The sequence below is a fragment of the Balaenoptera acutorostrata genome, chromosome 1 (assembly GCF_949987535.1).
Source record: "Balaenoptera acutorostrata chromosome 1, mBalAcu1.1, whole genome shotgun sequence".
Taxonomy (NCBI): Eukaryota; Metazoa; Chordata; class Mammalia; order Artiodactyla; family Balaenopteridae; genus Balaenoptera; species Balaenoptera acutorostrata.
The window spans coordinates 152,977,646-152,999,499 of NC_080064.1; the positions used below are offsets into that span (position 1 = coordinate 152,977,646).

Sequence of the window (21,854 nt, forward strand, 5' to 3'; positions counted from 1 at the left end):
CTACAAACAATAAATGCTGGAGAGGGTGTGGAGAAAAGGGAACCCTCTTGCACTGTTGGTGGGAACGTAAATTGATACAGCCACTATGGAGAATAGTATGGAGGTTCCTTAAAAATCTAAAAACAGAACAACCATATGCCCCAGAAATCCCACTACTGGGCATATACCCTGAGAAAACCATAATTCAAAAAGACACATGCACCCCAATGTTCATTGCAGCACTATTTACAATAGCCAGGTCATGGAAGCAACCTAAGTGTCCATCGACAGATGAATGGATAAAGAAGATGTGGCACATATACACAACGGAATCTTACTCAGCCATAAAAAGAAACGAAATTGAGTTATCTGTAGTGAGGTGGATGGACCTAGAATCTGTCATACAGAGTGAAGTAAGTCAGAAAAAGAAAAACAAATACCGTATGCTAACACATATATATGGAATGTAAAAATAAACAAACAAACAAAAAAAACTGTTCTGGAGAACCTAGGGGCAGGACAGGAAAAAAGATGCAGACGTAGACAATGGGCTTGACGACACAGGGAGGGGGAAGGGTAAGCTGGGAGAAAGTGAGAGAGTGGCATGGACATGTATACACTACCAAATGTAAACAGATAGCTAGTGGGAAGCAGCCACAAAGCACAGGAAGATCAGCTCGGTGCTTTGTGACCATCTAGAGGGGTGGGATAGGGAGGGTGGGAGGGAGACACAAGAAGGAGGAGATATGGGGATATATGTATACGTATAGCTGATTCACTTTGTTATAAAGCAGAAACTAACACACCATTGTAAAGCAATTATACTTCAATAAAGATATTAAAAAAGAATTTAAAAATTTTAAAAAAAACCATTTCCCCAAACAAAAAAGAGAAAATCATATCCCATCTGCTACCTAAGAACTCTTATTGAGTTTCTTTTAAATGCCATTTTTAAGCTTCATAAGTTGATGCATCTTTTCCCTGAGAATTTTCTAGAAATTCCAAAGAAAGGCTAGGATGTCACGATTTAAAATATTCCCTCCCTCCCTCCCTCCCTTCCTCCCTTCTCTCCTTCCTTCCTTTCCTCCTTTCTTCCTTTTTTTGAGAAGCTTTGTCATGTACTTTAATATCTGGTATATCTAGGCCCTCAACCCGACCCCACTGTTCCTCTTTACTTAGATATTTCTTCTGACTCATTTTTGGGGAACACATAACACATAATCTAACATTCTGAAGCAGCATGAGTTTGGCTTTTCATTACAATAAAAAGGACACACATCTAGCAGAATTCAGTCTCGGGTTAAACACAAAAAGAAGGAAGGTCCTTGTCTGTCTGTCCACACTACTTCCACAGTCTCCCAGCATCTTGTATAGATTAATGAAGGTTTGGAAAACTCAGGAATGCTTTTATGTATTATATTTTACCTCATAGTACATAAGCCCAGGAACTGTCTTCAGGGTTTTCAAGTTCTGATTCTTGAAAGTTCAAGATCAAATCCCAGAGTGAAAAGGGTACAGGGCCAGAGACCTGGGCTCAACTCCTGCTCTGCCCACCAGCTGTGACCCCGTGGGAAGACACTCCCACAGATCCCTTGTTTGTACATCCCTGCACACACTCAGCATGTACTTGTCCTGGGTTGGGTCCTGAGAATGCGGAGACCTGTGACAACACATCTGCCCTTGAGGGTCTCCAAGCGGAGCAGAGGAAATCAGACCCAGGAATGATATATGGCAATACCCTCCTGGCTAGTCCCCCCAAGAGAGATTTAAACAAGCTGCTGGAGCCCAGATGAGGGGTAGCTAATGCTTTCTGAGGTGTCTGTGCTGATTCCAGAGAGAAGAAAACACCTCCACTGGTCTTGAAGAAGGAGGAAGCATTTTCTAAATGAAGGAGATAAAACAATTTCCCAGAGGGTATCAGAAAGTTCAGGAACAGTTAATGATCAACTGTAGCTAAAGTGGAATTAGGGGAACACGCCAGTCATCCGCCTGTTTGCTCTCAGATCCATCCTCTGCCCTGCCTCTGCCCTGGTCTGCATTGTCAAGGGGGTTGGCCCCCCCAAAACTGTGTTTCCAGGGTCCCCTGGCTTCTGGCTCCATTCAGCCAATGAGAGACACTGGCAGGAGGCTGCAGGGTAGGAGGAAGGGAGCAGTAGACCATTTCTCCTTCATCCCTCAGTGTTAGGCAGCATCTCAACAGTGACCGGGCTCCTCCACGGCTTTAATCCCCACCAACAGCCCTTCTGTCTGTGGACTAGCTCCACCAGGCAGGTCCCTGGCTCCCAAGCTCTGGAAACACCATCTCCTCTCTTCGTCCCTTCCGCTCCAGAGAGGGTGGGCAGCTTCCTGCTATGAGTCATCTTGGAGTTGCCTCACTCCGAGTGTTCTGTTTGGCTTCCCTGTTTTGCCATCCCCTGTGCAACTAAATTCCCAGCTGGGAACACCTAGAAAGGTCTCTGTGAGATGTGTGTGTGGAAAGAGGGGAAGAGCACATTGTGAAGAGCCCTGAGTGTATGCTGGTCAGGAAGTCCAGTTTTCACTCCATGGTTTTCATCTCTTTAGGGATGACAGACGTAAAGGACAGGCCCAGGCGGGGAGTTGAGGGGAAGAAGCAACTAAAACAGACCAAAGGAGGAATGACGACGGCCCGATCTAAGGCAGGGGCAAAGAGAAGCTATGTTCGTGAGGCATTCTTGAGAGAAAACGCATAGATTGAGAAATGGGTTTGATGGAAAGGCCGAGTGAGAGGACATGGAGAATGACTCCCAGGTTCCAGGTTGGAGGGCTGAGTAAATGCTGGCACCAATGGGACAGGACGAAGGAGGGAAGAAAGTGCAGGATGCCGGGAGGAGACATATCCAGGCTGGGGTGCCTCAGGGACAGTCTTAGAGGAATGGGGGTGACTCGGACCAGCTGACATCTAACATCTCTTCCAGAATAAATTATAGGATTCTGAGGAATGGCCACGTTTTCTTTGTGGTATCAATAATTGTTTTAACACTGCCCAAGGCGCTAATTTTTTTTTTTTTTTTTTTTTTTACTTTGCAAGTAATTTGGTTGTCATTTTAGTGATGACATTTGACATAACAGGTTTAGATCTATGTCAGGAACGTAAGGTCTAGAGAGATAAGGCATCCCAGAGAGACAGCAGCACATGAACTCCTGGAAGCTAGTACTGGGGTCTGCTGTCTGGTCCTTCCCCATCACACGCACTGCTACAGCACAGTCTCGTGTTTCTCCCTATTTGGGATTTAATCAGTGCTGCTTACCCCAAAGTAACTCCCATTCAGCCTGTGTGACCTTCCACCCACTACTAGGTCTGAGATCCCTACTGCTAATGACTGGATTTGACAGCAGTTCTTAGGGTCCAGGGGGTGTTGTTAAATGTACCTTGGTGCCTGGATGGGGGAGTCTGAGGACTGTGGGAGGGGCCTGCAGCCCTTCCCGAGGCCCCTTTGTAAGAAAGGGTACTGACAGTCAAGAGAGATTGCTTCCTTTGGGAGGTGAGACTTCCAGGGCCTGGGTGATAAGATGGGGGCACAAAGGCTGGCCAGGTGCCCCAGGGTGGTCCTTGAGCCAAGGGCAACAGATGGGTAACAACACACCAGCCCATGAAGCTGCCAGTTATAGGGTGGGCTGCCAGAAGGCAAACAGCCCATTTCTCAGTTCTGTTCAGGCCTCGCCAGGACCTTAAGAAGCCGACTCCCCGAGGCTCACATTTGGCAACAGGGGACAGGTGCAAATATGTTATTCCCCAAACCCACCCGAGACCCAGTGACAGGTCCTGGGCTTAAGTTAAAGGAGGGGAGATGGTGGTTAGTGATGAGGAAAAGTTAAAACGTGAAATCCCAAGATGCGGTGACTCAGGGGGATGCCCGAACCTGTGCCCTGGGCAGTGATCTAATAGAGAACAGCCTTGGCTTGTATGGCCAGATGCCCACCTGTTGAAGGACAGGCAGTTCCCTTTCTCAAAGTCACATCTGTTCCTTGAATTCTGAGATGCTGCTCTTCCAGGAAGAATGGTTGCTACCAGAAAAATGAAAAACAAAACAACAACAACAAAAAAAAAGAAGAAGAAGAAGAGGAGGAGGAGGAGGAGGAGGCAGTAAAAGAGGAAGAAGAAAAAGAAAAGCCCTTTATCTAGCACGTTGCCTCCACTGGCACAGAGAACGGAGATGCACCCGAAGTTGTTGCCAAAGCCTCTGTCTGCAATGGCCCAGAAAGCTCCTGAAGGTGAAACCCCTCAAGACGACTGCTGGCCTCTGCTCCCGCTCAACCTTCTCTTCCTCTCTGCTGTTCCCACAGCCTAACACAACAACACAACCACTGTGTGACCTCCAGGACAGGCTGCTTTTATTTTCATCAACCTTTAACCATGCAGGTTAGACAAAGAGGAAGGGCCTTGGAGAAATGCAGGTGTAACGAGGCCACTTTCCATCAGGTCTAACGTGACGGGGAGACCATGCAGGAAGCAGGTGATCCCACCACAGCCAGATGTGACAACAGCCCCCCAAACCCAACTGTCCCATCCACACGATGGCTGGCTTTGGTGTCTCAGAGGCAGAAGGAGGGTGTCTTTTCTTTTCCTTACGCTTTTGCAGAAGAGGGTTTTCTTGGACACTGCGGGATGGACAATGATGTGGGTATGGTTTTAATTCCTTTGAAGAGAAGTGTGATTTCTCGCCAAGTTGTCAGGAGACCTCTGGTTCCTCATTTTCCCGGGAGTGCAGCAAAGCACTGCTGGTGGAGAGAAGGGAGGGTCAGGGGCTGAAGGGCATTCCTGAGGCCCTCCTGACTCTGTGGCCGCTGCTGCTGTAACGTCAGTCTCGCTCAGGGAAGCCTTGAAGGGAACGCTCTCTCCTGCTTAGAACCATCCAGAGTCCGCCTGGCTCCAGGTGATGCCGCAGAAGACCTCCGAGATTTGCTCTCAGAAGTTAGAGCAGGAGGGAAATAAGAAAGACTGCTGATCTTCCCATGCAAGAGCTTCCTCTATAAGAAGCTGTGACTCAAGTCAAAGCTGTGACCCTCCGCCTCAGCTCCACGCCCATGACAGTCCCCACTGCTGTCCGGGTTCGGCTCAGCAAGCTGCCCGAGCGTGGGGCTGTCCTCGTTAGTCTTCAGACCTTCAGAGCCAGCCGAGGCCGGGCACAGAGCACTCCATCAACATTTGGTACAGAAGAAGGGAAATTTGGGATGAATGTAAGGCCTCAGTGGAAAAGAGCCGTTGGAAGGAGGGCCATGAAGACAACCTAGGACAAATCAGAATGAGGCAGACGGACGGCAAGGGGGCGATATGAAAAGATGTGAATGGAACCTAAGGGCTGGAACTGGATATGGGTCGCGATTACACTTACTGAGGCGATGTCCAGGCTCAGAGCCAGCGAGTTTATATGCACTGTCTCATTTTCATCCTGACAGCAACCCTACGATGTACACATTATTATTATCATCATCCCCAGTTTCTGAATGAAACATCTCCCAAGTTCACCTGTACTCTGCCCTTGAACAAGCTGGAGGCCCAGATCATCCGGGTGTTGGGGTAGGAGGTGAGGCCCCATGAAGGTAGTTTGGAAAAGCACAGTTATATTCATTTGATGATCTAAACTGTAACCACATAATCAGATTTGACAATCAGTCTCTCCTAAACTGTTGCCCTCTGGCCCTTTACGTGGCATTTGACACTTCCTTCTCAAAACTCCCAGGGAGGACAAGTACCTTTTGGTTCTCCCGAGGCCCAGACCACACCTCCAGGCGGCTCCCCCCACAGGGCTCCCCTGAGGCTGGGTCAGCTCTCTTGCCACAGCTCCCACCCCCCTCATTTGAAAGCCTCCCTCACCGCTTCATCGAGGCACGGGGCTACCATCTCAGACTCCGTTCTCCCTCCCGTCTCCCTTCCTGATGGGCCTTTTCCTCCCACAGACAGGCTCTCAGAAAGTGATGGACATTGCAGCGACCCTGCAAGCAGAGTGACATGGGAGCTGGGATACACAGCCAACGGACAACAGTTCAGATTTAGCTTGGCACTCAGAAGCATTTTTAAGCAAGGACTAAGTCAGGCCCCACCCTCCATGGTCTAAGGGTGCTCTAAGGAAAGGGAAGAGGCCGGAGACCACCCTAGGCAGGCTACAGAACAGACGTGCTAAGGAGGATCCCGAAACCTTGGCTTGACCTTTTGGTGACTTTTAGCTACCAAAGGCCAACATCATTTGAGCTGCGCCTCATCTTCCCACACGTCTCACACACACCTCCCATGGCGTTAGGTTCGTATCTCCAAAGCTGACCACAGATGTGTGACGTACTGTCAACTGCCAACAGCCCCCGGAGCTCTGGGAGACTCTGTGGCTGGGGCATGAGTCGATGTCCTGGGAAAGGCAGATGGGCAATCCCCTCCTGACCAGTGGTGAGGTCAGCTCTGGCCCAGGCCTGGGGAGGAAGCACACGGGACCGAAGGGGACCCTCTCACCCCAGCCCTGGGGGGAGAAGCTTCCCGAGGTCCGTTACCCCAGGCACACCCCAGAGGGCCAGCCCACACATGGGCGGGCAGCCTAGAGTCCCCTCAGTTCAATGGCTGACGTTGGGCTACTGGGACTGATGGGCTTGATGAGGACGACAGAAGAGGGAAAGCAGGTGGGGAGCCCAGGAAGGGGACCCAAGAGAAGCAGACAGAAGCTGAGGAGTGGCTTCCCCCAACAACTGAGCCAGTCAGCTGTGGAAGGACTTAAGGGATCAGCTAGCCAGAAGTTTCACAGTTTTTTTAAGAACAGTGAAACTTATCAAACCAAATCTCACGAAAAACCAAATCAATAAATAAAGGATTGTACAGAGAACCTGTCTGGTTAAGCAAGGCCTGTTGGGTTGCCTACAATCTACACACCTCTGGCAGCTCTTTTGGGTAATTGTAGGGGTTCTACAGTTTGGTTTTTTCAAGTTAATAATATACGTACCAGTGCTTTGCGATTTGTACTTTCACATACAGCATCACGCCCAGTCCTCACACTAACCCCATAGGAATATCATGGTCATATTTCTGATGAAGTACTTGAGGCCCCAAGTTGTGAAGTACCTATGTCCCAAATTATACAGCTAACATGCGATGGAGCAGGAACTTGAATCTAGGCTTTCTGACTACAAATCCAGTACTCTTTACTCTGAGTCATGGCCAGAAGAAAAGGCACCGCAACCCAGCTGGTACCAAAAGGGAGGTCTTGATGAGAGGCAGTACAGCCTGCTGGTTAGAGACCAGCTCTGGAAGCACACCACTGGGGTTCAGTCTTTTCTGTCATTCACTTACCTGTGTCACCTTTCTTCATCTGGAAAATAGGACAATAATAGCACCTGCCTCTAAGGCTCAGTTAATATTAAACGTATTAATCTACATAAATTACCAGCACACAGTGGCACAAAAATAAGTGCTTAATACTCATGCTTGTCCATTCTTCACTCCTGGCCAGCATTTATCCAGTGCCTGCTGCATGTAGAGGTCTGAACCTCATTCTATTGTGCAAAGGGGTGCAGTGGGACAGGACCCCAAGTTCCTGTTCCCAAGATGTTTTCAGTACAGTGGGGAGCATGTCTAGGCACGAAGCACAGCAACAGTTTCCGGAGTGCTTGGGTCCCTGGACGCTCTGCTAAGAATGTGCCCTGGAACATGATAAAAATGCTGGCTTGGACACCTTACCCCAGAGAAACAGACCTCTGCTTTGGGGTACTATTTGTTACAATAGTTTAGCGCAGCCTAATTAACGTTTCAGAATCAGGATCTCTCAGTGGTAGCTAGAAGTCTGCTTTTTTAATAAGTTCTCAGGTTCGATTCTGCAGCCCGTTACAGTGTGAGACGTGCCGAGCTAGACCACCATGCCAGCTTTCGGGTCACTTTCCCCTTGCTGGCCGCTCCTCACTGCCCCACCTCTCGGGCACCTAGGCTGGTGCTGGACCTCTTCTCTCTTCCATCTACACTTGTGCTCTTGGTGAGCCCATCTCGGCTCCTGCCTTGGATGCCATCTAAGGCTGACAATGCCCTGGTTCCTATCTGCAGCCTGGACCCCCATCCTGAACTCGAGTCATCCCGACTGCCTAGTCCATGGCTCCATGTTTGTTCACTGAGCATCTCAAACGTACGACATCCAGCCCCACCCAGCCTGCTCCTCCTACCACCTTCCCCCACCTCAGTAAACCGGTACCGCCAATCACCCTGGTGCTTGGACCAAGAATTCTGGAGTCATCCTTGGCCCCTCTCACTCTCCATCCCACAACACCAAATCCTATTGGCTCTTCCTCCACGCATATCTACCTACTTCTCTCTAGTGTCAGCATAACCATCCCAGTCTAAGCCACCGTCATCTCCCCACTGGATAAAGCCCTCGTCTCCTAGCTGGTCTCCTCCTCTGCCCCTGTCCCTTTACAGTCTAGTCACAACCCAGCAGTCAGAGTGATCCTTTTAAAAACAGAAGTCAGGTATGTCACTCCTCTGCTCCAAGGGCCCCATCTCACTCAGGGTAAAAGCCAGTGTCCTCAGAGTCCTGTGATCTGGCCTCCATCCTCTGTCCCCATTTCCCAGCGCTTTCCTCTGTTCACACCCTCCAGTGACACCAGCCTCGCTTCTTCTTGACTAGTAGAAGAGCTTTCTGCGTGCTGCCCCCCTGCCTGGAATGCTCTTCTGCCTGACACCTGAATAGCTTCTTCCTGACTTCCGGTACCTGCTCAGGTGTCACCTCACAAGTGAGGGCTTCACCGACCCACGTGGAATAGCAACATCCCCGGCAGCCCCGTCATCACCTGCTGCATTTTTCTCCAAAGCGCTTATCACCATGTAGCTTGGTATATGCTTGCTTCTTTACTATCTTCCTGCCAGAATATAAGCTCCATGAGGGCAAGAACGTTTCTTCTGTTTCCTGAGGGAGCAGTACTTAGAACAGGGCATATGATAGGCACGCAGTAAGTACTCGTGGGAAGACTGAACAGCAGCCTTACAGTTTCTGCAGAAAGCAGGACAGGCTCTCTCCCACGGAGTGTGCTTCCCAGGGCCTAACACTTCATCTCAACCGATTCGGAGTCCTGAAATTCTACCGGTCACAGCTAGAGAAGGCAAAGCTGGCTAATGATGGCTGACTTGGGGGGGAGGGGGGTAGTCAGTGTAAGGAGGGGGAGGGTCTAGCTATCCGGGGCTGGAAGAGTGGAGCCTGAACAGTGCTCCTTACTGCCACCCATGTGAACTAGCCCCTGGGTGGGGTGTCCCAGTGGGCAGCCAGGTGCCTGCGAAAGAGGGAAAATGCTGAGAAGGACTTTTTTCTTCTTTTGCCACAAAAACTTCTACTTAGAAAACAATCATGGAAGAAGTGTTCAAATAATTCAATCTAAGAAGATGTGATAAGAGAGATGGAAAATGAAAATCATTAAACAATTGTCTAAAGGACTAAGGACAATAAAAAAGAATATCATAGAACTAAATCTACAATTATCATAGAACTAAAATCCTAGACAATATCAACATGGCGAGGCGTGGGGAAAGACCAAAGGGACAGAGCAGCACAAAGTATTTGTCTGATTAGAAAGAAAATAAAGATCTTGAGCCCCTTATTCTTGAGAAGGACTTTTTATTCAAAAAACAGGTACGGGGCCCTCAGCGAGGTGCCTCACAAGGTGCTAGAGATCTAAAATCACATTTGCTGGATTCCTTTTCCAGAGACTTCATCAGGTAACAGAGTTCTGGGCCAGTTTCCCTTTCAGCTAACTCTCTTGTTTTCAACATCTGTTTCACACCTTTCTCTTCTGCACAGACCTTGACCACACTCCCCGTCTCCCCGGGAAACCTCACTTCCTATTGCACAGAAAATAGAAGTTTTCAGACCAGAGATACCTCCACTTCCTGCCACCAGGACTGCATATCCGGCCCCCTGTGCAGGGGGCCCCTGCTCTGCCCTTCTTCCGCCCCGCCTCGGGGCCCCCGCAGAGGTGGACTCTGCACCAGGCCAAGCTCTCCACCTGTCCCAGCCTCCTGCCTCCTCAGGGGTTTTCTGACGGGAAGAGGCTGCTTATCCGTCAGCCTCCCCCTTTCAGCTGGCTCCTTCCATCAGCACTCACACAATCACGAATCTCTCCTGAGATGCAAGCAATCCCCCAAATTCTCGCTCTCGTATTTCTCTGAAGTTCGAGCTCTGCTTCCTCTCACAGCCAAACCTCCTGACTCATCCTCCCCCTCACACAGCGGAGTGACTATCTCCACCGGCCTCTCTTCAATCCAACGCTCAGCCCACTCCGGCCTGGCTCACACCCCACCAAGCCCCCCAAACTGCTCTCACCCAGGACCCAGGGGCTCCTGGGTCACTTAAGCCAATGGTCAATTCTCCATCTTCACCTTAAGTGCCTTCCCAGCAACATCTGATGTTAGAGACCCCGACCCCCATCCCGAACCCAAACACACACTTTAAAATATTTTTTCCCCTTTAGCTTCCCTGAAACCACACTGTCCTGGCATCAAAGACCATGTACGAACTAACGACCCCCCAAGGTCTCTCTCCACTGCGTCTAGACCCACACATGTTACTGCCTTCCTGGTGTTTCCTCTTCAATGTCTCACAGGCACTCCAAAGCCACCACACCCAAAACGGAACCAACTTTCCCTCTCTCCAGTGCTCCCTGTCGGTGAAGGGCCACTTTTTATCTTGCTGTTGTCACCAGACAACTGGTATCGTTGGTAGTGTCCTCTCTCCTCCCTCACAACCAATCCCCGATTCAGGCCACATCCCCTCTCTCCTGGGCCTCTGCACGAGCCTCCTATTACTCGTCTCCCCTCCTATAGCTGGCCTCCCCTCCCCTCCCCTCCTGTGGCTGGTCTCCCCTCCCCTCCCCTCCTGTGGCTGGTCTCCCCTCCCCTCCCCTCCTGTGGCTGGTCTCCCCTCCTATAGCTGGCCTCCCCTCCTGTGGCTGGCCTCCCCTCCCCTCCCCTCCTGTGGCTGGTCTCCCCTCACCTCCCCTCCTGTGGCTGGTCTCCCCTCACCTCCCCTCCTGTGGCTGGTCTCCCCTCACGTCCCCTCCTGTGGCTGGTCTCCCCTCACGTCCCCTCCTGTGGCTGGTCTCCCCTTACCTCCCCTCCTGTGGCTGGTCTCCCCTCCCCTCCCCTCCTGTGGCTGGTCTCCCCTCACCTCCCCTCCTGTGGCTGGTCTCCCCTCACCTCCCCTCCTGTGGCTGGTCTCCCCTCCTATAGCTGGCCTCCCCTCCTGTGGCTGACCTCCCCTCCTGTGGCTGGCCTCCCCTCCCCTCCCCTCCTGTGGCTGGCCTCCCCGCCCCTCCCCTCCTGTGGCTGGTCTCCTCTCCCCTCCCCTCCTGTGGCTGGTCGCCCCTCCCCTCCCCTCCTGTGGCTGGTCTCCCCTCCTATAGCTGGCCTCCCCTCACCTCCCCTCCTGTGGCTGGCCTCCCCTCCCCTCCCCTTCTGTGGCTGGTCTCCCCTCACCTCCCCTCCTGTGGCTGGTCTCCCCTCCTATAGCTGGCCTCCCCTCCCCTCCCCTCCTGTGGCTGGTCTCCCCTCACGTCCCCTCCTGTGGCTGGTCTCCCCTCACCTCCCCTCCTGTGGCTGGTCTCCCCTCACGTCCCCTCCTGTGGCTGGCCTCCCCTCCCCTCCCCTCCTGTGGCGGGTCTCCCCTCATGTCCCCTCCTGTGGCTGGTCTCCCCTCACGTCCCCTCCTGTGGCCGGTCTCCCCTCCCCTCCCCTCCTGTGGCTGGTCTCCCCTCCCCTCCCCTCCTGTGGCTGGTCTCCCCTCACCTCCCCTCCTGTGGCTGGTCTCCCCTCACGTCCCCTCCTGTGGCTGGTCTCCCCTCACCCACTCACTCCCCCAAAGCACCCCTTACACAGCAGCCTGATTAGCCTCTGAAAAAGCCAAGGTGTTCTCACTCACACAGATTTTCCACAGCCTCCCGTTACTCTCACAGTTCCAAACCCTTAACTGAGCTACCACGGCCCCACCCACTTCTCCAGGTTATCTCCCTCCCCACCCCTTATTCTCCAGCCTCTCTGGCCTTTTTGCCATTCCTCACAGGAGAGGAGAACCTTCCTTCCTTCCAGCCTTCGCCCTAAGGCTGGTCTCCCTTTGCTCAAGCTGCTGTCTCTGCTGGAAACATCCTCTCCTCCCTCCCCCCACTTCTCACGAAACTAAACTCGTCCAAGCCCACCTTAAGCATCACTATTCAGCTAAGCTTTCACAGGCCTCCTCAGCCAGCTCAGCCCCTTCTTCCTCAGTACACACCCTATTATCACTCTGTACTTCTCCTTCATAGCACGTATGATTACATTCATTTTTAATGTAATTATCTGTCCAGTATTAGTCTGCATGAGCAAATAGAAAGCTGGGCTGGGACTGTGTCTTTTTCAAGGTGCTGGCACAGAGCCGCCACTCAAATATCTGAGTAAATGAATAGCTGCCACTTTGGGTGCCTACCGTGTGCTAGATACTGTGGCTAGATGCTTTCTATGGGTTGTTCCACTTACTCTGCACAGCAACCCAGTGAGGGATGGGTACTAGTTTCATTACTCATGTTCATATTTTACAGATCGGGTCCTGAAGCTGAGGGAGATGGAAGAACGTGTTCAAGGTGACGTAGCTGGCAATCGCTTGGTTGGGATTCAACCTCGGGCTTGTCTCCTATCAAAGCCACTTCACCACGCTTCCCTCCGTACTCCCCATGCTCACTCATGGCCCTAGACACAGTAGGTGATCCACCAAGGGGGACGGATGCCCACTACGCCATCTCACTCGATCCTCACAGTCACCCTTGAACTCTACAAACAAGAATTACAACTCTCCTTTTCCAAATGAGGAAAATAGAGCTTGAGGGATCCAAAGTGTCACCCGGCAGTAGGTGGCCATGTTGGGCTGGAACCCAGGTCTTCTGGCCCCTTATCTAGGGTGGTTCTCTCTATAGCATAACTATAGTTAGGCACTGAGGTGGGATTATGCAGGGAAGCTGTGCAGAAAAGGGTTAATATAGCAGGCCTGCATCTGCTACCCCTAGAAAGGTCTGCTTACAAGGATGGGCCTTGGCTGATGTCTGGGAAGGTGGATTTGGGGTGGGCTCTCACCACCCTGAGTTGCTCATTGTGCCTGAACTGTGCAAACAATGTGATTTAGGCTGAACATCTGTTTTGTTTTGTTTTGTTTTCTTCTGGAAGTCTGAGATTTTGGTTGTATGCTAGGCAGAGGGTGTCTACATGACCAGTCCTCAATAAAAATACTCGGCACTGAGTCTCTAATGAGCTTCCCCGATAGACAACATTTCACACGTGTCGTCACAGTTCAGTGCTGGACGAATTAAGCACGTCCTATGTGAATTCACTGGGGGAGGACACTTGGAAGCTGGTGCCTGGTTTCCTCTGGACTTTGTCCCACGTGCCTTATCCCTTTGCTGATTTTGCTTTGTATCCTTTCACCGTGATAAATCTTAGCCCTATGACTATATGCTGAATCCCGTGAGTCCTCCTAGCAAACCACTGAACCTGGGCATGGTCTTGGAGACCAGCCTTCCTAACGAGACACAAATTTTGAGTTTTCTTTGAAAAGAGTGAGAGGGGCATGGATTAGTAGATTAAAACGGGAGGCATTCCAGGAAGGAGAAACGATGTGAAGAAAGTTAGGAATAGATAAGTCAGGTGTAGAAGGCCCTGCCGCTGTTCAACATGGCCTAAAAAGAGCAGACACTGAGAAAATTCAGCATTACAGTTATGAGGTGGAAGAGACAGGGGTTACAGACGTCACACTTGTTAGAAAGACCTAGTGTCAGTGAACCACTGAAGTCATATATATGGAATTGTTAGCATCACGGGAAGATTGAAAGAATTTAGTGTCTGTCCGTCCAAAGCAAATACATGGCATCGGGCATTTTTGAGGAAGTCTATGGAAGTGCTATGGAGAGGTTCAAGCAACATCCCAAATTATTAGTTTCTTTTCATATAAACCACCTCAACATCAATCTGCTCTAGAATAATCTACTTCCCATACATGAAGAACAACTGTTCATTCCTTCCTTTATCCCTTAGAAATGTCTTTGCGCATGGTTCAGCATTCCCTCCTCTCCCTCCCGGCTGCCCACCTTCCTCACTCCTCAGGAGGGCTTCCTGGAATGATCCCACCCAGTTGCTTAATTACTTCTTTTATTTATTCTGCATCTACTTAACACTCAAGCCTTCACTTTATAGTACATTAGTTTGCCTTGAACCCAGGGAAGCATGGGAAATTTTCCTAGGTTGTACCACAGATATCTGCCCAGCCTCTTCCTCAGAATTCCAACATCCTGAAGGCAGATGAGGGACTTCTGTGACCTGCTCAGCTTAACCCCACCCCCTGCCTCCATCCTCCGGCATCAAGGACTCCTCTAACGGAGGCTCAGAACATAGCCTGGCTGTTCCAAGCCATCCCCCTTAGGAAGGGAGCACAGAGAGGGCTCTGGCTGGCAGCTTTGCCCCAAGTCAACCTCACTCCTCATTCTGCTCTGACTTCACAGCTGGATCCCACTGAAGTAATGGCTCTGCTCCTGGTGACCAAGCCAGTGCCTGTATTCTGCTTCCTAAATCCATTTTATTTCTTCTGTGGGTCCCTGTGTTACCTGCCTGCCCAGCACCATGATTCCTCCAAGGCTGCACTGCTCTGCCCGCAAGTCCTTCTAAACGACTGGAAACCTGCCCCTGAAACCCACCCCCTGGGGCTGGGCCTCCTTTATCTGATGCTGCCAGCCCCCTTCTCTGCCCTCTGCCTGCCAAGGGCTTGGCCCAACTTATCCCCACCATGCCCTGCCCCATCCCAGTGCACCGACTCTGGCCCCTGAGGTTGGCCTGGTCTAGAGATTGCAAAGCGACAGCAATAGGCTAGTTTAAATGATGGTCTACCCTGGTATGCGGCAGTTCTTGAGCTTGTCTGTTTTTAATTTAAATTTGAATGCCTTTAGGCTAGACACATATTTTCCACCTCCCCAGAGACCCCACAACTCCCTATGCTGTCAAACATCCGGAAGAAGAAAACCAGCTTCATTGAACCCGCCAGACACTAGGCTCTGTGTATATTTTGCCTTATTTAATCCTTCCAGCAACCCCAAGTGGGTGACATTACTATCTCTGTTTACTGGTGGGAATACAGAAGCTCATGGAAGTTGGGCGACTTGCCCAAATCATACAACTACAACCAGCAAGCCATAAATCCAGATTTGAACCCAAGCTTGCCAGATTCTGAAATCCATACTATTCCCACTACACCATTAGTGGAAGTAGTAGGTCTTGATTAGACTATGCATTAAGGAGTCCCCTCTGCAACAGTGTGGAAGAGAAAACAGAAGGGAAGGAAAGCGAGCGAATGGACAGTTCAGGTAGTACAGGAAAAAGTGGGGGGCGGACGGGAACTCAGGTAGCAGCCCTGGGAATAGACAGTAGATCGGGACCGGCTGGGGAGAGACAGGACAGAGGTGGCTAAGGGACAGCAATGATCTCTGCTGGGTTAGGGTTAGGGAGAACGTGGAGGAAGAGGCGGCTTGGGACGAGTATCTAAGGGGCCCCTGAAACATCACGGTGAGGATTTTGTGTATCACAAATCAAACTGGCCAAGAAGAGAGCTGGGTGAGAGGTGGAGACTTGATCAGCCTTTCCTTAAGAGCGCTGGTTAACCTCAGGTGCGCAGGAGGGTTCCAGGGAGAGGAGCGTAGGAATGGCAAGCCAGCCCAAGGACACAGTGTTGGCCCCATTCTGGCACTTACAGGGCAGGAGGAGGACGAGAAGCTCGAGGTCAAGGAAGGAAACGTCAGTGGGGACGGTGTGGCCCCCTCCAAGGAGCTGAGCAACAGCTGCAGAGCAGGCTGGCGACCGAGGATTACCAGGCCCTGGAAGCCTGCAAAGGGCAATGTAAGCAGCAGGGCAGGTGCACGGTGCCGAGCGAGGAAGAGAGCACCGAGTGCAAGAGCCAGTGCTGGCTGCTCTTTCTAGGAGCTGGTCAGTGAAAGGGAGAGGAAACGTGGGGTCTTCTTGTTGAAGAGACTGAGCATGTGGTGGAGGGGAAGGAGTCAGTGGCCAGGGAGTTATGAAGGGAATCGTCTCCATCTCCATCTCCGAGGGAGGAGAGAGCTGCATCAGGGGTGTAGGTGGAGAAGGTGTCCTCCCGTTGGTCAGGAGAGCACCTTTTCCTTGAGAGAATAAAAAGCTATAGGGGAAATTCCAGGGATGTCCTGAACTGGCAAGGAGGGAAGCTGATAGAGTGTGTGTCAAGAAATGAGGCATGAGGATCTGCTGGAAGTGAGATGGGTACCCCCTCCCACAAGCACCTATCTCCCCACGCCCGGGGGGGGCGCTCAATGGGCTCCATCACTAACCCCAGCACCACAGAACCTGCACGGACACTTGGGTGCACACTGCTCTTGCTACAGCGCCGTCTAAGCCTGTACCACCGCTTGCCTCCAGGTAACAAGATGCAGAAAGCGCTCATCACTGTCACTGCAAATGGACTGTGAATTTTTCTATGAGGACCACTGAGTATTTTCACTTTTATTTCCCCTGGCCCTCCAGCCCACTTCCTCACAAGACAGGGCCTGCCGGGGACTCTAGGGGAAAAAAACCACTGTGTGACCCTCCAAAAAGCTTTGCTCTGGGCAAAACAACAAACTCACTGGGGCTCGACCGTGGCCGCAGCAGCCCTGGGGATGACTTCTGCCCTGCAGCTTGCTCCCCTCTAACCCTGACACACACACACACACACACACACACACACACACACACACACACACACACACACAAGAGACCCACCCACCTACTACACTCTGCTGGGGTGATAGCTCCTGCCCCAGAGGAACGTCAAAAAAAGCCACCACCTGGACAGGAAAAGCTGTTCAGAGGCAGAGTCGACCACTGATCCCCTTCCCCTGGTCTGTTAGCTCTTATTAAAGATCCCGGATCAGTGACAGAGGCGTCAGGCAGCCTTTGATGCATGCCTTTCTGGTTCCCTCGCCCTTCTGCCCAGAATCCTGGCTTCCTCTAGCTAAAAAACTGTGAGAAGAGCACACGAATTGGAGTCTGAAGACTTGGGCTGGAGTCCTGGCCGGTCCCTACGTGCTGTGAGATCTTTCAAGTCACTTCTGAGGTCCAGCTTGCAGCCAGGTAAAGTGGAAGGAACAGCACCCGTCTCTCCCTGCTCTCTGGGAGGCAGTGAGAAGTGCATCAGCTGAGACAGGCTATCTGTCAACTGGACGGTGCTATTCTGACTTCGGGGATTTAAGCAAGTCCTGCTGGCAGCTCAGCCTGTCTCTCCAGAGCCTCACCCAGCGCACGTTCCCCAGCCATCAGGCCCTGGCAGCTCAGAGCCCAGGGGAGACACGGCTCAAATGAATTCAAGGCCAACATTTGTTTAGGCCTCCTCTGTGCCAGATGCCAGAATACAAACAAGACCAGACACAGGTCTCGCCCTGAGTTCACTAACCGTGGGTGTCTGTTCATGCCGTGGCCAGGGCAGAGTCTGGAGGAGAACTTGCTCTGTGTTGCCGGGAACAGACCATACATGCATTATTAGAGTATGGGAGCCCTTGTTAACCCTCCTTGAGGGGGAGCTGGGCAGATGTAGCTCTCTGAGAAACCAGGGTGAAGGGCCTGGAGCAGAGGAACCGGAGTCCTTGGAGACGCAGGCCTGGCCCAGCAGTGGAGCCCAAAGGGTTATTTCACCCTCAGTGCTTCACCCACACCAACTGGGCCATGTGGAGGATAATCCTGCTTTGGCTTGAATCACAGGGGTATTGTGGAGAACAAAATGAGAACAAAATGACAAGAGCAATGACAAAATGCTTTGAAAAGGAAAGAGCTTTATAAACAAGGCACTATTAGTTTTTCCTCAGGGTCCTCTCCAGTAAAGCTGAGATAATCACAGGAGGTCTGTTTGTCTAAATGCTGACGAGCCTTTCCCGTGGCTAGCCTAATGGCACTGACTCAGAGGCACCCAGCTCCCTCACTCTGCAGTCATCTCCACTGAAATATCTCAGTCCCCACAGTTAGGACTTCCAGCGGACGGGACTCCGTCTCCTTTCCATATTGTTTCCGCTACTCTGCCGCCCACAGCCAGCGGGTACTCAGGTGATGCTTGCGGACTGATGGAAACACTGCCCGTCTTTCTCCTTACCCCAGCCACAGACCTCTGCCCCGAGGACCTGAGAAAGTCACCACCTCCATCACCGCCCCTCTGGCAGGACTTCCAGAGTTTGGCTCAGATGGGAGGCTTTCTCCTGCCTATGTCCAGGACCCAGGGAGAGAGGTTCCAGCATCTGAGCACCAACCCATTCCACTGAGCTCAAAGCAAGAACAAAAACAAAACAAAAGCACCTGGATAAAGCTAGACATTTTCTACTTCCACCTCACATTCATCTTTTCTACAGCAATTTCTGTCTCTCCAGTTCAAATTAGAGTTGGAGGTGGGAGTGTTTAGATGATAAGGTTTTCCACCCAAACCATCAACTGTGCTAACGCCCCTGTCTTCAGCTGTCTGTGTGTAAAGCAGAGCAGGCAGCTGCACTCTGGATTTGAGAGGTTCTAGCCCAGCCTTTCCCTGCCTAAAATTATCTCACACCCCCCCAGAACTGCTCTACTTCCAGAAGCACTTCAACCAATTGCTTTGTATTTTGTGTCTTCCTTTTAAAATGTAAATATCTCTGAAAGGAGGAATGCATTCCACTGACCCGACCACAGTTCTCACCCAGCACCTGTGTCCAATAAATATTTACTTAATCCCACTGGTTACTAGAGGCCTGTCCTCAAGGGACTCGGGTCAGAGCCCGGCGCTGTGGAAGGTGGGGTGCGCAGGGGGCAGTCCGGGCGGGAGCCGCGCCTCACTTCACCAACCCCACCGCGAGCCCAGAGCAACCCTGCCTGCCACAGCGAGGTAACTGAGTTCTGATGAAAGTAAATCTGAAAGAGCCAAATATGGAAACTCTGCAGGAGGGGGCAGAACCAGCCGAGAGAGTCGGAGGAGACGCCCAGTGGGGTTAGTGGCAACAGCGTGGCCCCAGTATTCACTGAAAATTCTCAGAACTGCCAAAACCCTGCAGAGCAGTAACGAGGGGGAGCCAATCTGGTTTCCACCAATTCTTTGTGTGTCCCTGGGTAACTCATTTCAACCTCTCTGAGTCTTGGTTTCCTGCAAGACCCCTCTGAGCTCCCCTTGGCTGGGGGTGAGGGTGGTTCTAAATGAGCACGCTCAATCGAACAGTTCTTGGAGGTTTCCATTCATGCCAACATTAAAGTTTCACTCTAGAATAATCTGGCTGGAAAGTCGTGCAAACGTGGAAAGAGGGGGACCTAAGGACATGGAAGGGGAGCCAGGGGTTTGCAGTGCGGGTATGCGGGGCACGCCTTAAGGTCCTCCCCCGCCTGCGCACCCCGACCTGAACCTGGCCCCTCCAGTTCACACTCATGCCCTGGAGCTGCTCCCCGGCTCGGGACCCCCAGTCTCCGTCCTCGCCACACCCCTCCTCTGCTAAGAAAACCCGCTCCGGGCCCCGGAACCCAGGTGCCCCCCACGCCGCACCCACTCGCCCGCATCAAGGACCACCTGCTCCGCCGGCTTCCCGCGACCCCGGGTCCGGGCCCCGCCGCCTCCTTCCGCCCACCGCCCGCGCCCTCCCGGCGGCCGTCGGGGACTCGCCGGGCTCGAGCGGTACGGGCAGCCGGGCGCGGGGAGCCGGCTGGGGGGCTCCTGCCGCCGCGGCGCTTTCGTTTTCAAAGTAAATGGGACGAGCCGAAAAGCGCTCCTCGGTCCCCTCACTCCAGTCCTACAGCGTGGGGCTCAATCCCCGCGGCGCAGCCGCCCCGGGCGGCGACCGGGCGGGACTCACGTGTGGGTCGGCGGGCGGGGGTTCGGCCGGCTCCCGGCTGCAGGCGGGCGAGGACTCCAGGGCTGCGGCGGCGAGGCGGGGGCTCGGCTCTCAGCCCCGGAGCCCGGCGCGCGGAGCCCCACCCCCGAGGAAGGAGGGCGGGCCTGGGGCGCTGCAGGGGCGGGGCCACGGGAGCTTGGGCGGTGAGGGGCGCAGGCCCCCGGGTCGGGAGGACACGCAGGAAAGTGTTGGGCAGGACGGTAAGAGGCAGTTACCCAGCCCGTTAGAAACCTAACCTACCCTCACTAGAATCATGAGTACCTACAAATAAAAATCATCTCTGGTTTCCCTCAGGGACTTTTGAACTGTACACAACTTACCCTTCAGTCAGGGATAACCAGGCTCAGCCAATCCTTTCATATTTTGACCCATTAGCCAAGGTCTGAGACCTGGCTCAGGTCGGTCCCTCCCGACCTTCCTTCACAGCAGCACAAATTTGCCAGCCCTCCTCCTTGCTGCTGGCCCAGCAATCCCTTAGAGTTGTAGAGCTTGCCGTTCCAAGGACTCCCCAGACATCTCCTTCGAGCTTCAAAACCTTGTGAAGTAGGCCTGGTCATCCCCATTTTACAGATGAGCCATCTGAGGTCCACAGAAGTGACATGAAGTGATGACACCCAGCAAGTGCCATAGCTTCACCTTGCGTCCCGGTCTCCTTACTCCCCAATACAGGGCTCTTTCTTACCCTACTGCTCTCCATGCGTATATGTTCTAAATGATATTTGTATTCTACGTAAATCTCCTCTGTGAAGATTGATGGATCATAAGGATCATGGACTTTAGAATGAAAGGGACCAGAATTCCAATTCTAGCTCCTTCACTTTCAGCTAGGCAACCGTGGGAAAGTTACTTAACTGCCCGGGCTTCGATTACTCATCCGTAAAAGGGAAGAATAATAACAGGCACCACTCAGATAGGCACAGGAGCCAGGCAGGAAACACACAGGAGAGAGGTGAAAGTTGTCTTGGGGACGGGGAGGGACACCGGCACACTAAAGACCACGTGTGGGGGTCTGGAGCAGCAGCCAGTCTCCGTGCCAGCCTGTCTTTATCTGGTCTCTTATTTTTCAGCAAGAGCCAGAAATCCAGATTCAAACCTTTTGGTTGGTAAGCAGATTAACCACCCCATGGGGAGATGGGGCCCGTGGGCACCTTCTCACATGGTTGCCTGCACTCACCTCCTTTCTCATTATCTACCCCCCATCCCCACACTGCCCAGCATGCTGCAAATACAGCCCAACACTAAACAGCATGTTTTGTAGAGTTATATTTCCTCTCACTGGCTAGAAACACAATGTCTTGTATGCATATATGCGGGTATGCTCGGGGCCCTGGTACTGTCATTGACTGTGCTTCAATTGTCTCTCCCCATCCCTTTTCCCCGTCAACTGAATAAAGCAGCCAGTTTGTCCCAAGAGTGATATCCAAACTTTAAATATGATGAAATCAGATGCTGCTATAGATAGTGAATCTTTCAGTAGTGGGAAGGGGAGGCTGCACAACTCCAGGGCTAGGAGGCTAAGTGGGAAGGTAGAGGAATTTTAGATGGGTGATAGTTGGAACTCAAGGACATGTTGCTAGTTCCCCTTATTGGTCACAGAATCCTCTGCAGGGTGTCTGGGAGAATAGAGAAAACAAACCCTGGGACCTAGCCCAGTCTGTTGAAGGAGACATTATCTCTTTCCTCAAGGACCTTGAAGATGGATGGGAAGGACAGGACATAAATATACATTAAATAATGTAAACAAACATTAAAATACTTGCAGATGATAGCTAACATTAAGTTTTATTATACACCAGGTACTGTGCTCAGTGCTTTACCCATATTTACCCATTTGATCATCAGCCCTATTTTATAGTCTGGAAAATTCATCTCTTGAACACTTTGCCCCAAATTGCAAAATTCTTAGTTTTGGAGAGGTGGGATTTGAACCTGGGGAGTCTGGTTCTTGCAGGCTCTTAGTCACTACGCCACCTTGCCTCTCAAAGAAATGGTTGGAGTGA

General features: G+C 51.9%; 1 protein-coding gene across 4 annotated transcripts in view; it reads right to left on the bottom strand.

The window, feature by feature from the left end:
* The window catches only part of TRAF5 (TNF receptor associated factor 5), a 45,076-nt gene extending 25,143 nt beyond the window's left edge, over window positions 1–19,933 (bottom strand). The window contains exons 1-2 of one of the 4 annotated variants that reach the window (XM_057534147.1): window positions 19,816–19,908; window positions 4,571–4,716 (exon numbers count right to left, since the gene is read on the bottom strand). Coding sequence is in view for 1 of the 4 variants with exons in the window: in XM_057534124.1 (XP_057390107.1) it covers window positions 5,816–5,823 (8 nt within the window). In the remaining 3 variants the exon portion in view is untranslated. Of the gene's footprint in view, window positions 1–4,570; window positions 4,717–5,815; window positions 5,935–19,532; window positions 19,770–19,815 lie in introns of those variants that run through there. The other 3 variants (XM_057534124.1, XM_057534128.1, XM_057534137.1) reach the window with 3 other exon arrangements.
* Window positions 19,934–21,854: the final 1,921 nt, after the last annotated feature.